Genomic DNA, 17,618 nt, shown 5'->3' with positions numbered 1-17,618 from the left:
TAAAAGCCCTATTTCAGCTAATGATTAGAAACTTTTAGTCTTTCGTAGGTAGGGACAAATTTGGGTTTTAATTAACAGGTGGATTGGCTATATCTTTTAGGCCAAATATTGACTATTTTTAAGGCCCGTTTTCAATCAAGCTTTTCATGAAGCTTTTGCTTCAAAAACTGAAGCAAAACGCTAAAGCGAAATCGGAACCCGTTTTCAAACGCGCTTTTTGGGCGCTTCTGAATCAGATTCGCGTGAAATAATCGAAAAGCTGGTATCTACCTCGGGTAGATATTTGCTTTCGCTTTTATCCGAAAAAGCGCTTGGCCTAGTTGTCACGTGGGTACGTTATTTCTCTCGAGCAATTTTTTTGCGCCGCGTGTTTTTAAGTGAGAATAGGCCTAATTTTCAAAAACAATATCGAGTGTTAAGGATATTTAGAAGCATTTTAATGGTGTTTTTAACTATTTTAAGTATATTTAGAAGCATTTTATTGGTGTTTTTTAACTATTTTAAGGATATTTATGAGTATTTTTTAACTAGCCTAAATATTGAACAGAAGACAACTGATATAAACACGGGTCCTGACGAGCGTGGAGTGGCGAGAGAAGTGAATTTGAAAACGGGAGAAGAGTTTCGCTTTTGCTTCACCATTTGAATCGCGATTTTGTCAGGCAAATCGCGATTGACTGTTGAAGCGAAGCTCCTAAAAAGCAACTAGAAAAGCTTGATTGAAAACGGGCCTTAATTAGGCCAAATATTGACTATTTTTAGGCCAAATATTGACTAATTTCAGGCCAAATATTGACTATTTTTAGGCCAAATATTGACTATTTTTAGGCCAAATATTGACTATTTTTAGGCCAAATATTGACTATTTTTAGGCCAAATATTGGCTATTTTTAGACGAAATATTGACCATATTTTTAGACGAAATATTGACCATTTTTAGACCAAATATTGACTGTTTGATATTGAAACATTGACTATTTTTTAAATCGAAATATTGACTAATTTTAGGCGGAATATAGAAAAGCAATTGAAGTCCTGTCAACTCAACTATACCCTTTAAAAGAACCAATAAAAACTGATTATATTCCAATCAGACCTTTTTAATCAAAGTCAACCCGTTCTAATTTGGTTCGAGAGCGCGTGTATACACAGTAAGTACTTGAACCTAATTTCCTATATTATAATTAAGTAAGGTGCAGGTAGGTAAGGTACTTGTACACCAACTACTTACCATCGACGACTCGTATCCTGGGCGTAACTTCGACCTTCCTCTCGTTTTCTCTGACCAAGGCATGATATCCAACATCTGGCTGGACTTTATCTAATCTGGGAACTGTGAAGAGAAAAGACAAAAAAGAAAAAAAGAGAAAATCTCATTAATTTAAGCAATCAACTACTTCCGGTCCGCTCATGCACGCGCCAAAAAGCGCCTTAATCAAAACGGATATAAATTTAGCGCGCTCATATATCCTCCTCTCCCCTTCTACCCCATATCCCCCATGCCCCATAATTCCGTGAAAACTTCAAACTCAAACCCCCTTTCCCTTCTTTCAACCTTCTCGTTAAAATTCCGGGGGTAAAACTGAATAAGCCGGGGGTAGAGCCCCCGAAAATTGGCAAGTAAAGACAAAAAATATGACTTAAGGACACGTGCAGGCTTGCTCTGACGAAAACCTCACACAAGGCTTTATAGAATATTGTAATTTATACAGTCTGTGTTTCTGATAAGGGGGATGTAATGTTCTTTGGTAAATCAATTTTGAGTCGAATATGTTCTATACTTCTATCTCCATTTTGTTTACCACAAAGGACACTGTTTCAAATCGAGTTATGATTTGATTGAAGTGTTTTAGGGATGACCCCTTAATTAAATTAGAAATCAATGTCTAAATCAGTTTCTTAATTAAATTTAAGGGGTCATCCCTTAAACACTGCAATCAAATCATAACTCGATTTGAAACACTGTCCCTTGTGCTAAACAAAATGGAGATAGAAGTTACATTTTCGACTCAAAATCGATTTCACAAAGAACATCCCCCCTAATTTATGCTAGACTTAATCAGTAGTCTAGCCTAAACTCATCTGTTATTTATATTTGTTAAAAAGGAAGAACAACAACAAAGCTAACCCAACCAAGAGCAGGTGTCCATATAACAACTTAATTTGTCTATAATACTTCGAAACTAAAAGCTGCATGGGCGCTGCACAGTCTTTGACTCCGCGTACACTGACTGTATTATAGCAGGAAGGCAAGCATTCTTGGGACAAAATGAGTTGGGTCCTTTTCTAACTAAAAGGTTATAACCTTTTCTGGTTATAGATTGTGATTGAAAAGGCGGAAAAATTCTATGACACGATCCAGAGGAGACACAGAGAGAGGAGAAGACTCCTAAAGCTTCTCTTGGAGTTCAGGGGTTGAGGAGGAGGGGGGGGCACGTATACATTCGTATCGTATCTCCATTATACAAGACAGACCACCCTAACTTTATAGGAACCACCTTATTTAAAATTCATATCATGCAATTTTTATGATAGATAAAAAACTATACAAGAAATAAAAAACGGTCCCATTGCGTATTTCGTCTGAGAGGAGAGAAATGTCATGGAGTAGAACTTCATGCTTATAACCAGAAGTATATAATACTTCTCTTCGAGAAAAGTGTAACTCCCACAAAGTGTGGTAATTTTAACATGATTCTTCCCAACATCATTCTCAACATTTGTATCAAGGTTACTACTCCATTTCACTTCTCTCCTCCAAACTATAGAGCCCTCATTTTTACGGTCCATAGTCTTTATGGTCGCTACTAGTTTACGCCGCCGAAGAAAATTGACGCGTGTCTCGAATTTTTATAAGTATGGGAGGTCACTAAAGGTCATTTATAGTTTTGGTGGTTGTGGTATGTATGAAGTCGTATTTAAATCAACTTATTGTATCTACATGACTTTCGGCTTCCTTAATTAAATCCCATGGGAAAACTTGAAAGGATAGTGGGGACGTTTTTTATCAAATTTGAAAACAAGGCTTAACGAATATGTTAATGCATTCATTTGTTCAAAGTCACGTGGCATTACGTATAATACCTAGAGACGCAACTATAAAAGAGCGCGAAATTTGCACGTGAGTGGCTTGACAAATAATCAACCGCACGTGAAATAATTTTGTTTTTGAAAACAATTTAGTCTAGCGTTGGTATTTTCTATTTTAGTTTCGTTTAATTCCCCTGAAGTCTTATCACAGTTTTGGCAGCCATATTGGTGGTTTTCAACTTTCCTCGCGCATTCAACTCACCAATACGGTCGTGTAAACTATCTTAGCAGCCCCTCTTCCAACCGACAGAACTTTATGGTCCATCAGAACCTTAGTTTTCCCATAATACCTCATAAAGAACCCCACCTTTTTCAATAATAAAAAAAAACTAAAACTAAAACCTAGTCACTCAAATAGACCCATCAAAAGATATTTTTATCCATGCAGTAGGTCTGTACGAGGAAACTTATCTAATTAGTCTCGTTATTGGTAGGTAAGAGGGTTAAAGCTACGGTTAAGCCTTGCCACACTATTAAGCCTGACTCCAAGGCCGAGGAACACACTTTGGTGCTTAGGTAAATGACGTCAAGACAGACAGAAGGGGGGGGGTAAGAGTATCCTGAACCACGCGTGCTGCTTGGTGGGTCGTGGGTGTACTTCGGGCCTGCCAAATTTTCTTATCGGAAAATAGCCCACCTCCTTAAACAAATTAACGGATGGCATATTGAGCATGCATTTGAAGGAAGTAGAGAGATAGAAGACTGGATGGAGGGTTAGAGGATTGGAAGGGAAAGGAGAAAGACTTGCAGTGCTGTATGCATTTCGGAATCGAGTTCCTTCTGCACGTCGATAAATGTTGTTTGGACAACAAGGATTATATAAACTTTAAAAGGAATTCCGCATTTGGGACTTGGGGACATATAGCTATACTGAAGGTCTTATCTCCAATGGATGTACCTATATATGACTTAGCGCTTGCAATACTACAGAGATATTTCTGAAAGTGTATATTCAAGCGTAACCCGAATGTTGGTTGCTATAATGAATAGCGTAATTCGTAATATGCACATTCTTAACGTCTTGAATTGGTTTAATTACGATAAGGTGAATTAAAGGCCTTAAATGACTATTTTAATATAATAGATTTAATAAAATACTCTGGTTTTAATTTTATTGATTTAATGAGACACCGACCTTATTAATTAATTAAGAGAATTGATTATATTCCTTAATTGGATTAAACCTTCATAGGATAAATTGAACTCATTCATAGATAGTTTCATAGCCACCGGGGGTTACCAACTCGAGTGACTCTCTAACGAAACCATGGAATGAACAATACAACAATAAAGGTCGACCGTTTCGACGCTAAAACTGACAAATTCTTGTTCGGAAGAATTTTAATATTTATTTACCTCAAGAGACTCGAAAAGGTGTGAGGTATTTAATAATTGCCTTAGAGGCATGCACGGAGTACGCCGCTACCGTTAGTTCAAAGAATCAAACAAAACCTATACGGTAGTTATTTATGCAAATGAGATGGGTCGGTCGTGAGCTAAAATTGTTTAATGTTTTATTTAAAATATCACGGTAAAATAACAACCATTGAAATATTTTAAATGATATTTCTAATTACAACTAAAACAATTCTGTCTTGAACAATTCCCTGTACTGTTACTAAGCGTTTAAAATAATACGCTATAAAAAGCAATACTTTTAAAACCCAAGATGGCGAGCTACTATAGAAAATGGCAACGCGTCGAGATCTCGTGCTATATTTCATATAAGTTTTTCTGGGGCTTTTATATAAATTTATATATTTTCGAACAAATTTGGATAATGCGTTTCTCCCTAAAACGTCTTAAAAAATGTTTTACGCATATTGAAAATTGAAAAACCGCATTTTTTACTATAAGGAATACATATAGTTAGCAGGAATAATTGTGCCCCCAAATATCCCATGTTAATTAATTTCTACGCGGGTTTTGAGGGCCGGGCTTGAGAACTAGCTTACAAGTCACGCCTCATAATTTTTTTTAAAACCGTCGTTTCATTGGTTGGTAGCAAACGTGAGGTCAGACGCGTGCGCAGGGTGCAACACAGGCAGATACAGTATTAGCGAGGTAAAATTCGTCTTAGATAATGATTAGTCTACCAGCTCTTCCCACAAAATCCGCGTAGAATCGTTGAGTAAAAATAACTGCTACACACTGTGTTTCCTAGTAGCTTTATGTATTCCTGTTACTACAAAAGGGTCGGATCCAAAACTTTTCTTGTAGGGTGAGATAAATTAATGTGTACAAAAATTGGACTGCGAGGGATGACGGGAAAACCTTACATTCATCATCACGTATAGATAAAAACAACTTCAGGACACCCCAAATTTCTGCCTAAAATGGGAAGGTTTAAATTTTCTCAAGTTTGAACTACAAATCTTTATGAAAACGCGTATTCGGTTACAAGAATGCAACATGATTTCCCATGCACGCCACTGTCGTGTTTGCTTCTCTACTGGAATTAATGGAATGGTCCATACACATATCTATATTTTAAGGATATCTATATTTTAAGGAATCCACCCTTCATTTCCCGGGGCGCGTTCTATGGTTCATTATTCGGAGTTACAAGATGGACGAAAAACAAGGGCGAGAACAAATTTTTCGTGTTCAGCTGTCGAGTAGAAAAAGGCGGGAGAAAACCGCTCGTGCCAGCAGCTATTGCTATGGAAACGAAAGAGACACGCTCATTATCGTTAAGCAAATCAAATCATTCTAATGGAGAAGGCTTAAAAACATTCGGGTTTTCAAAAAGTACGTTTTGCAACTATCGTTAGATTTTTGTATTCACTCATCTTTGAAAAAGGGTTACACGCATTTACGTGTACGCCTACGCCTGAACAAGAATTGTGGAATAGCCTTATCAAATGATGGATCACGACTAAATTACCGACCGTGGCTTAATTTGAATAAAACCGCGATTGCGCTACGTATACAGACACACACACAAAGGTCAAACTTGAAAATGGACAAACCACACCCTATTATTGCCGCCGCGATTATTTTTCACGCGGATTCTGATTTAAACCGTAGTATTGTAAACGCCGCAGTCATAAATTTAATACGCGGTATTATTATTATGTGGTTGAATAAAATGGGCGGGGCTACGTCAGACTTGTAGTATAATCATAGGTTATGGTTTCTCCTTTGTGTTTAATTATTATAACTTCCAACTTTGTATCAGTTATAGTATATTTTCGTGTTTTTTTAAAGGAATAATAAAGGGGTTTCTATGGCAATTATTAGAGGTGACGTTGCATGACGTATGTAGTTGTTTCATATAGCCCTCCTACTAAGTTCAGCCAGATAAGAGCAGAAAATTATTTCAAAAAGTGCCTCTAACAATTATGGGACATATTATTGACCAAAAACTAAGCAATTTAGAAAAACATTTCTAAACTAATTACTTAATTTCATAAAAGCTAATACCTTAAACTTTAAACAATTAGACCTAGTCAGTTAGGTCCACTAACTGAAAACTTTAAACACTAGCTGCATTTTGACGCATTAATTCAATCCACACAAATTATACCTTCAATCAAAGCCTTAATTGAATCTCAGAGTAGGCCTAAATCAATATAGAGATCAAGATAAAGATCGCGATCTGCATCAAGGTTATCACTGGATAAGTTCAACGGAGACCAACAGAGGTCGAGAGAGAACAGAACATATCTTGGTACATAACAACAATAGACAGAGTTCTATAAATAACTCCATCCAATATTATGATAAACATTCCTTCAAGGACTATAAAAGATACGCTTCCGACAGCCCAATGATTGTCAGCTACAGGCAACCAAATCCAGGAAGAAAAAAATAAAGGAAGTAGACATCGTAAAAAATCCCCCTTTACTTCCGTTTTTGGTTCCGAAATCCTTCCAGGATAAAGCTATGGATAGGAAAAAATAAAAACCGCCGCGTCTATGCAAAGTAGCTAAATCCCTTCGACATAATGGTACGATAAATCTTCGCAGTCTGAAGCTTCCAGATTCTTGGGCCTCGTTCCTGCAGTGCAGGGTTTAAGAAGAATGTCTCTATGATAAGCCATAACTATATATATATATATATATATGCGTGTATAATATTTCGCCTATAAAGGGGTTTCTATTGCGAAGGAATGAATAAGTCGACAGCATTTTATCGAAAAATCTCGTGGATCCGCGACTCGAAAATTTTTGCAGTGTATTAGACTTTTCTTAGAGAGCTCCCTATATGGCTTAAGAGAGACAGTCAAACGCATGCGTGTTTAAGAATTTTTATACAATTATGAGTGTACAGGGTGTTCCTGAAAGGTTTGTCAAGAAATTAAGGGGCGTGATTTAGAGTCGAAAATGTTATATGATATTTTGACCCAAGGGACATCGTTTTCAAGTTCAGTTTGTAGTATTTTTACCTAATTTTTTTCATTCGACGCATGGACAATAGTATGACCCATTACTGAGGGTTGCCTACCCCTTTTCTTATGTTCAAAAAGGGCTACAAACCTCTTGGATGTACAAGTACAACCTCAGTATCGGGACGTACCAGCATAGCAGTCTCTGAGACCCAAAACGCCTAGAGCGCAGGCGCAAAAAGCGAGATGGAATTCAAAGTTTTACCCCCGTATCTTTCCCTCTTAGTTACACAGAAGAGACTTATATACACCAACACTGCACTGGTATAAACTCGGGTCCACGAGCAGACGTGTACTTACTTATACTGACGTTATTTGGTTAAAGATACTAACCATTAAACGAACCCTCTTTTGTATGGCGTATACCCCTAATATGAAAACAAATTTTAACGCGGGGCGCATTTTGGGCGTCGTGCATGACGTGCCTGCGTGCATCTTCTGTAAAAAATATCCCCAACGGGGAATATTTATAATACATTAGGAGAAAAACTTATTTCCATATTGCCTTTACTCTTCTATACAATCCTTGCCTGAATTCCTCCTCCTACACTCTGTGATCCATAAAACTAGCACGCTTCTTCTTCAACTACCACCACCAAGAAAGAATCCATATTTCTCTTTTCACCCTAGTTTAGGATGAACACGGAAGTTCATAACCCCGAAGTAAATTATTATCGTTATAGTCAATTGAAAAACCAAGATTATAATAGCAATTTACACTCGGATACCGCACCAAAGGTTAATCCAGTATCTCGCACCTTAAGTACTTTCTTATCAGATCGAACCAACATGACGTCAGGTATCGCGTCATCAACAACAAAATACTGTTTGTGGAACCTTCTCCATTTCTTATTCGTTTGCACGAACAAGTGATCTACACTTAATCTACTCCAAACTACATACTTTTAGAGGTACAAATCTGTATTCAAAAGTATACACAGATACATAGATGGCATTCCCGGGCCGTTTTGTAAGCGATTTGGATTCTGGGATTTTGCCTGGTATGTATGTATGTATGTACTGGTACAGTACCATAGAGAACGGAGGACGTAGTGTACAGCGTGCAAAGCCAAGGCCCGCGCCTTTCTTTACCTTTGGTAATAACATGCTAATGCGTTTGGCTCCCGAGAAATCGCGTCGTTTTTCCGGAAGAGACCCTTTTTTTACCGGGGATCGCTTTCAGTTACAAAAATTTCAAATTCTACTAGATTCCTTTCACTGAATTTATTCTTTTGGAAAATAAAAAGAGAAAAAATCCGTTCCCTGCGTGAATCGTAGCAGCCAAGTCTTATTTACTCAAATAAGTAAAAGATGGAGTCGATTCAAGCGAAACTCCATTGGGTTAATGAAAATAAACCAATTTGTCTGTATGTGGGTTCAGTAAGTTTAATGCCATCAGAGTTCAGTGTGTGCATGCATGGATAGTTTTGATAGAAATACCTTGTTGATACTGAAACTTAATTCTAATATAGTTATTTATATCATGGGTTTATAATAAGCATGGGCGAATACCAGTTTTTGACTGTCGAGACGAATATCGAATAGTGAAAAATTTTCTTATCGAATACCGAGACGAATAGTTGTTTGGGAACCGAATATCGAATAATTAGGCTTAACTTAAAATTGCCCTTATCGAATAGTTATCGAATAGTCAGAAATAGAAGGATTAATTAAAATCAATTTAAATTATATTTAGAATTTAGATGCACTTCAGGCCTATTTTCCCATAGAAACTTATACATTAAAAAGTGTAACTGCCATTACTTTTTTAAAACATTTTTAGGGTTAATATTTTGTTTTCTCGAAAAGTTAATCGAATATTTAACGAATAGTAGGCCCGAATAGTAAAATTCACTATTCGATATTCGTTCGAATACCCGAAATGGGGCTTATTGAATATCGAGACGGTTATTCGTCTCGATATTCGATCGAGTTATTCGTGTTACTCGAGTATTCGCCCATGCTTAGTTTATAAGATATGTTCCATTCCATAAGTTTGTTAATCTCTGGTAACTTAGAAACTGGGGCTTGTAATTTTGAAGTGAATGAGGTAGGTCATGCAGGGTAAAGCGAGGGACGCCTGGTATGGCGCTGTCAAATTTGGGCTTAGTAATGCAGACTAAATAGGACCTAGATGGAACTTGGTCCTGCATTCAAAACGAGGGGGAAGACACTTGAGAACTCAGGTGTACAATATGACTTGAACTCAATGTACTGTCAAAGCTGAACTCTGAGTTCCGAAGGATTTGAACTCGATGCACTGTTAAAGCTGAACTCTTTTGAACTCAGGTGTACACAGAGATCTAGAGCGTCTACCCCCTCGATTCAAAACTAACCACCGAGTGTAGGACTTCAATTCTCGCTTCCGTCGTTCTCCCTGGAACTAGTTATCTCGAGCTGTAAGTCTCCACCATTACGAAGTATAGGAAGTGAGGTAATACTTATGGAGCATGTGGTTTCGGTAAACGGCAACAGAGAGAGAGTGTGTGGTTCCTATTTGAGCCTCAATGCGAGGGCGGTCGATCTCTCTCTGTGTTTATATTTTGAAAGGAAAAATTAAATGTAGGCCGCCTTACGCTATTATTTATAAAAAGGATTGTGATTCATTTAAACAGGAAGTGACTGGCTTAGCTTTCGTCACTTAAAAATGTTCGCCGACTTCTCAAAGAAATCTAGAAATCAACGAAACCGTTTTGGATGCTTTCCAAGAAATGTGACGGGCTAACTAGACACCGACACATACACACTTGTATAACGACACCGCTCCGATTCACCACTTAAATCTTTTTAAGAGCCTAGCAACGTAGTTGCAGTAGCGTTAAACTGTAATCTCCTGGTTTGTACAGTACTACTTCCTTTTCTATAAGATTTAATATTGAGTATTCATTTGCCCCAGATTCCTCTATAAGTGAGCTTCATTTTGAATTAAATTCTTTCTTTCGAATTATGCCCGAGCTCGTGGATTTTGTGTATAAAAAATGGTCTTTTAATCTTTGAGATTTTTCTATGGAATACATAAAGCTACTAGGAATTATTGTGTAGCTAAGCATTTTCACTCTATGTATCTAAGGGGATTTTGTGGGAGGAGCTAGAAGACTAACGATTATGTATAACGAATTTTACCTCGTGAATTAATAATCTATCTCGCTCCCCGTGTTGCACCTAGGACCTTGCGTTGCTACAGTACCTAACCAATGAAACGACAGTTTTAGAAAGACGCCATCAGAATTATGAGGCGTCTCAAGCCTCGCGTAGAAATTGACAAGGGAGATATGGATGCAAAATGATTCCTGTTAGCGGTATGCATCTCTGAGTAAATCGATGTTTTCATTGGTTTACTCGTATTAAGTACCAGGTAAGTAGGTAGAGACGTGCAATTAGCCACTTAAAGAGCTTTGACTTAATGTAAAGGGTTCTTTTCCGATATAGAAATACGAAGAAGAGATCTTAAGTTTGCAGCTTTGACCTTGGAATCCAAATCTCTCTCTTACTCCAAAGAGTTAGGCCTAGTTCAAAGAATTTTTCCCGTTCTTTTTATTTATTTATTTTCTTTTTTTGCTGATGCCGCTTGCTAACTAGCTCGCTTGCACACTATCTAGAGTTTTATCGGGCTAGCGATCAAACTAATTTGGGACAATTTGTTGAAAACTTTAATGAATTTTTCAATTTTAAGTAATAAACCTTGAAATAAAAACAAATTCCCATTTTAGTATCCCTTCAACTTTACCTCTCGAAGTATCCCTTCGTTATAGAACAATATTATTTATAGTCTATGATAATCATTGCGCAAAAATATATGCCTAAATGTCGCAAAATTCATTGAACCATAATAGTAACAATAACACAAAACAGAACCCCGATTCGACACGTCACTAATCATAAAGACCTTTGCAAGCTATATTATTACTATATGGCTTAATAATCACAAGACATTGACTGTACAAGTACATATATACGTAATCAATAAAATATATACATTGTATATTACATTACACGCCGTTGTATATATTTTCAATTCAAGCTCATATAACAACAATGGATAGGATAGGCTCTATATTATGCGGGTTTCAATTCGTCAGCATTCTTATTTTTATCTCAAACACAAACACAGTTCAATATCCAAAAGTTCGCCTACCTTGGACAAAAAAATTACCATACAATAAAAAAAGGTTTCTTCATATAAAAGATATAACGTTACCAGAATATCAAACACCTACTAAGTATATAGTAACAGCGTTAAGATAGGTCTAGGCGAAGGAGAGAGAAAGTTGTATAGGCGCTACTTGTTTCCTACGCGTTCAATATCTGGCCGGGGTACAACAAACGTTTATTCAATATTTCCATGAATATTTATTCTAGGTTAATTGTTTTAAAAATAGAGGAGATAGGCCTGGTTCATACAGTTTTTGGAAAACCGATTTCCTTGAGTTTTCCAGGTTTTATCCCATATTTTCCCTCAGTTTTCCATGTTTTCCCATATATTTCCCCGAGTTTTCTAGGCTTTCCCAAGTATATTTCCCTTAGGTTTCCCCCATATATTTCCCTTAGGTTCCCCCATATATTTCCCTTAGGTTTCCCCCATTATTTCCCTTAGTTTTCCAGGTTTTTTCGCCATATATTTCTAGGTTTTCCCAAATATATTTCTAGGTTTTCCCAAATATATTTCCCAGAGTTTTCCAGGATGTTTCCCAAATATATTTCCCTGAGTTTCCCAGGTTTTTTTTCCCACATATGGAGTAATAACAACGTTGGTGGTTTTCCTTTAGTTGAAGCAACCCCTTCAGAGCATATTTCCCTGAGTTTTCCAGGTTTTTCCCCATATATGGAGTAATAACAACATGAGTGGTTTTTCTTTAGTTGAAGCAACCCCTTCAGAGCAAACTTACTAAACTGACTCGTTTAATGTCTTAAAAGAATGTTAAACACAAATAAATTCATGGTAAAAATGATATTAATTCATATTACACTATTGAGCTAGGGGGGGGGGTCTTTTATTTTTTAAAGAAAACACACGTCTAAGGTAAGCGTAAGGTTCGAAGGTTTTCTTTCTGATATAAAAACGATGACAAGTAGTCAGTCAAGTATCTATGACGGATAAATGAAATGTCATCCGACGTCATTCAAAGGAAATTTTCCCTGTAATAGAGCAGTCAGTCACCTACGCCTCAAGTTAAAGCCTTGTATTCCATCTCCATACTTCAAACTACCCTTAAAATTACCGGATGGTGTCGCCAACGCATCATATTTTATTATTGATCAATGCTTTTTTTAAGAAAATATATTGTTGACGATAAACAAATTGTTTATGTTTTTGACAATAAACACCCTGATAGACCTAATTTAAAACTTTTATTGCAAAGAGAGTATAAAATGAAGAATATTTTAAATTGAAACCACGTTTCTAATTACAATATTAACGAAGTTACCAGCGATTAACTCTCGTCCAATAGAATTTCATAGCCCATAAGTAACGTCGTCTGCTTCACAGCAAGGCAGCAAAGGCTTAACACGTACGTTACTTAATTTCTCATAACTTCTTTAATAATGCAGATAGAAACACGGTTCCAATTTAAAATATTCATAATTTTACGTGTTTTATCGAATAAAACTACACGTTTTCTCATTTTTTATTACCATGTCTTGTCCCCAGAAGAAGAAAGAAAAAAAGAGGATAAACTTTAGGAAGTTTGAGAGTCCGTAGTTCCGCAATCCATAATCGCCTACTTCCGGCTAAAAAAGGTTCTCTCCCAAGAGAAAAAAAAGAGAAAACTGTCCTCACGGAGTCAGAGACATCGATAGAAAAAGACGGGATAAAAATCAATGCAGAAAAGTCCAACTACGCAACCACTAGAAAAGAAGATAACCCCTAAGCGAGGCAAACTCGACGAAAGAAACATTTTTTTTTTCTTTACCGAATACGATCATACCAAAAATATCACCTTAACTTTGCACTAAAGCCTATACCCTAAAACCATCATTCCTAGGCTTAACAACGCTACCAAGCTAAACTTAAAGATGTAGGAAATGAGAAGGCGACGAAAAACAGTGGATAGATATGCCCTAAGGAGTAAAAAAGACGACGCCGGAATAACTCGCTTGGAAGATGAAGACAAAGATGAATCAATCTATCCCAACACCACAATAAACCAGACGTAGACCCTTCAACCCCTATTATAATACTCCAAGGTAAGACTGATACATAAAAATAGATCATATCATTTTGGTATAGGTTGAAATAAAAAGAATTCACGAGCGCACGAGACGGTCAACAGAAGTAAATTAAGTGAAGTAAAAACACCTCTGCTTCAATAATAGTAACGAAGTTAGGGTACAACCACACGTTTATAAAATAACTTTTACTTCAGGCATAATTAACTTCGAAATCATATCTATCCCAGAGTCTAGCCAAGGCCCATGCCCAGGCCTAGCAATGACCAACAGACACACACACTTTCATAGGCCTATTTTGGTTGGGGGGAAGAAGAAATGGCGCGTGAGACGTCAAACATAAAAGGATGTACCTTCTTCCCCCAAACACCCTCTCTCTTCCTCTTTTCCTATTTTCGTTGAATGATGAAGGAGAGAGAGAAGTTGGTTGCTTGGCTGGTTGCACGCCGAGATGAGAATCATCCGAGCAAAACACGCGCTAAACACTTGTCGTTATACACCGGGCACACCATCATCATTTACTCAAATCATTTTATCCGGTCCTAACCCTCCTCCCTCTCCTCCTTAGTCTTCATCCTTTAGATGATGGATAGAACAATCCGTGTTTCTATGTAGAAAGGAGGTTGTTTCTGCATGCTGTTGAAGCATTACAAATGTAAGAGTTAGGTAGGCTATACCTCGCGTGTTAGTTCAATTGCATGTTCGTAAAGGACCATTCAGACTATACAGACTAATATCTTACACGTTCACGTACTCGGTGAAGTAAATCGCTTTCCTCGTTTAATTAGACACGTATCAAGATGGCGCCACCTCGTTAGTGCATTTTTTGTAGCCATAGCTAACTCGATCATGCCTTAAGTTACTGAGGTGTGATCGAGTTTGATATGAATTAGAAAACGATATATGAAACTTTTTAGGATTCTTGGGGCCGTAATTGTCGTTTTGGATGAGCAGCTATTTTAGTATTCAAAGTCTTGGTTCAAAAAATAACCATAAACGCGACTCGTTTTAAGTTGTCTCTTCTCGCGTCTGAACGGGGGTTGTCTACCAAAATGGCGACAATCACACCTACTAAGTATAATCAACATCCACCCATGCATGACTGGCTCCAAAACTTAACAGAAAATATTTAACTCGTGTAAAAGATTGCAAAAGACAGGTATCACAGACAAGAGGTAAAAGGGTATTACGGGAGTTCTAAAGTTACACCATTCTTATCCCTATCACTTCCCAAGTTCCCATAAGTCATCGTTGCTCCTAGGCTTCCGACATCAAGACCACCAAAACTCGGAAAAATCTCTTTTCCTACTCTACAACTTTCCCGCCATCCAGAACTTCAGGATCACATTCGATGTACGTAATAGGCCTAGAGAGAAAGATTGGGCGACTGGGGGAAGGTGGCGAGAATGGGCTTTGGGTTGTCCAGAGTGGGCGAGAATTCATCACGCCCAACTGACTACCACTACCACCATCCGCTAAACCCTTTTTCCAATGTCAGTTTACTCCACTTACAAAGGCGGGATTGCAGCGTCATAGCTGGGGGTAACATCCGATTTTGACCAAACTTTACTTACTTCCTTCTTTAGTCAAATACCGGACTAGAAACAGGGTTCGGACGAACTTTCTATAATTGAAAATCCCTGACCAAATTTTGCCAATATCCCTGACCATTTTAAGTACGTGTTTACCAGAGCTAGTCCACTTCGTGACAACACCTGGGCCCATATTTAACAATAGCATTGCTCGAAGCACATAGTTTGGCATACCAAACGAAATCCCTGACCTTTTAGGAAGAAACTTTAAATCCCTGACTTATCCAGGTTTCCCAGGTTGCGTACGAACCCTGGGAAAAGAGTCCTATTGAAGTTGAGTTCTCGTTATCAGTCGCATCCCGGACCGCGCCTTGGGAATAAAAACACTACCACATCTAGAAGCGTATTGCCCCACCAAAGCAAACGCCGGGTGGGCGGACTAGATAGGTTGGTTTGGTGCGGGTGCAGATTTCGTAGGGACCCTATTTATCAAAATATTTCCGGAGATGTTCAACAGTTTTTGGCGGATTTTTTTTCTCTCATCGCAATATTTCTTTTTCTCAAACTCTTTTGGGCGCGAAAAAACAACAAGCTACGTGTTGTTTTGATTCCTGCAAAAGTTTTGATAACATATATTGCCAAAAAAGGTGTTGTTTTTAGAGGGGCTACATTTTTTATCTCTCCGGAAAGGATTTCAAAGGTCTGAATATACAGTTTTGTTTTTGGAAAGAATTTCATTGAAATGATTTTGGTTGGTTTATCATAGTCTTATGTTTGTGTTTGTGGGATCAAAGAGTAAACAATTTGACGACAAAAATTCTAGTGGATACTTTTAACGGTCTAAGTAGCTCAAGGACTACAATATAATTTAAAATCTTCCAAGTATTCTATTAGTTCATTGATAGTTCTGGTTCCTTAAAAACTGAACTGCTTAAAAAGTAAAAATTTGACCTACTGATCCTTGTAAGGACAAACGAGATGGGTTTTCCCATTCATGGGTATTTTTAAATTCCAAGTTGCTCAAGAACTACATTACAATTCATATATTGACAAGTAAACTTTAAAACATAACCGACTTAAACCAAATCAATCCTAATTTCGCAACAAAAATTCAACAATTCAAAACGATTTTTTCATTACTACAAACAAACAAACCATAGAGGTCAAGGTTTAATATTTGCACACAAGAAAGGCTACCATCTTGTACATATTCATAAATACCCATGAGTCCCAGAGCTGAGAGGCACGAGTTAACCCTACCCAAACATAAATAAATTTGGCGAAAGATATAAAGCCCCAAAAAGAAGAAAAAAGCGGGAAATAAACTTGAGTCAAAGAAAGCCCGCGTGTTTTCTTTTCGTAACTGTTAAGGAAAAGTAGATATTGACTTGTACAATGTACAGCAAAAAGAATCTTCCCGCCCAAATTGCATTGTACAAAAAAGATCGTGAGAGAGAGGGAGAGTGTGTAGGAACAAGTTCAGTCCCTAGACTCAAACATTGATCGTTAGTTCATGATGCTAGCTAGCATAGCGCGACTTTCGTTTGTTTGAAAGCAAAAGTTCATCACTTGAAGTAAACATTAAGACCTTTTCCTTATCCGCATAAAGTCAAGAAGAGAACCTATTAAACATTCGAGAACATTTGAAGCTATATCAGGTTTTGTTGGTTTGTTTAAATACTATCCCAATGGGTTCCCTAGCTATCACTTCCCTGATGCATCGGAACCATATTGGCAAAGTTTACAATGACCCAGACACAACAAAGACTATTTTCAAAAGAAAAGGGAACGGGGCGAAGTGTCGTCTGCTCGATATTAGCATTGCGACTCGGGTGTACTCCGTCTGGCGTTGCCTGTTGGCCCCATGGAAATAACCTATGAAGGTGGCCCGGCCCTTATGCTTTAGTTTCTCTACAAAGCATTTATGTAATGGTCCATAACAAATAACAATTCCTTGAAATTTATCGCATTCTTCCTTACTCCTTCCACTAATTAACTTATGTTAAGGGTTAGACAGAATAAGTTCCAAGTTTCGAACAGCGGCATGCATGCAGCGAGTGTCCAGTCCATTTGGGTATAACGGTGCGCGGCCTACGCTATTCTAAAGGACTTATGTTAATGCTTAGATCCAATTCCGAAAGCATCCCCTCTCCCCAAGATTCTCTCTTCTTCAAGCATACAGTAAAAAAAAATAAAACTAAACCCAAGCTCGATATTCATCAAGTTTGTCTCGAGGGACTTATAAAAAAGTCACCGGGTTCTTCTCTAAAAACGAGGGGAGAATAACTTAAAACGTTGCAGCAGCTTTGTTGTACAATATGTTCTCTAAGCTCTCTTTTTTGTCTTAGTGTTTCTATGGTAACAATCGTCTTCTAGTTGACGAAAAAAAAAAAAACCCCAAGAAACAAAATTAAGATAAGACAATAAGAAACGATTCC

The 17,618-nt window shown here is 37.5% G+C and overlaps 1 protein-coding gene across 1 annotated transcript in view; it reads right to left on the bottom strand.

Annotated features, from left to right (window-relative positions):
• Positions 1-17,618, bottom strand: part of Cals (calsyntenin 1) — a 118,789-nt gene that overhangs the window by 47,172 nt on the left and 53,999 nt on the right. Inside the window, exon 2 of the mRNA XM_089858079.1 lies at positions 1,232-1,333. Within this exon, the coding sequence (XP_089714205.1) occupies positions 1,232-1,333 (102 nt within the window). The remainder of the gene's footprint in view (positions 1-1,231; positions 1,334-17,618) is intronic.

Source organism: Phalangium opilio, unplaced genomic scaffold (genome assembly GCF_054372755.1).
Source record: "Phalangium opilio isolate 3A_F unplaced genomic scaffold, DU_Popi_V2 ptg000011l_1, whole genome shotgun sequence".
Lineage (NCBI taxonomy): Eukaryota > Metazoa > Arthropoda > Arachnida > Opiliones > Phalangiidae > Phalangium > Phalangium opilio.
The sequence above is the reverse complement of the archived record's forward strand: the minus strand, read 5'-3'. Positions and strand labels throughout refer to the sequence as shown.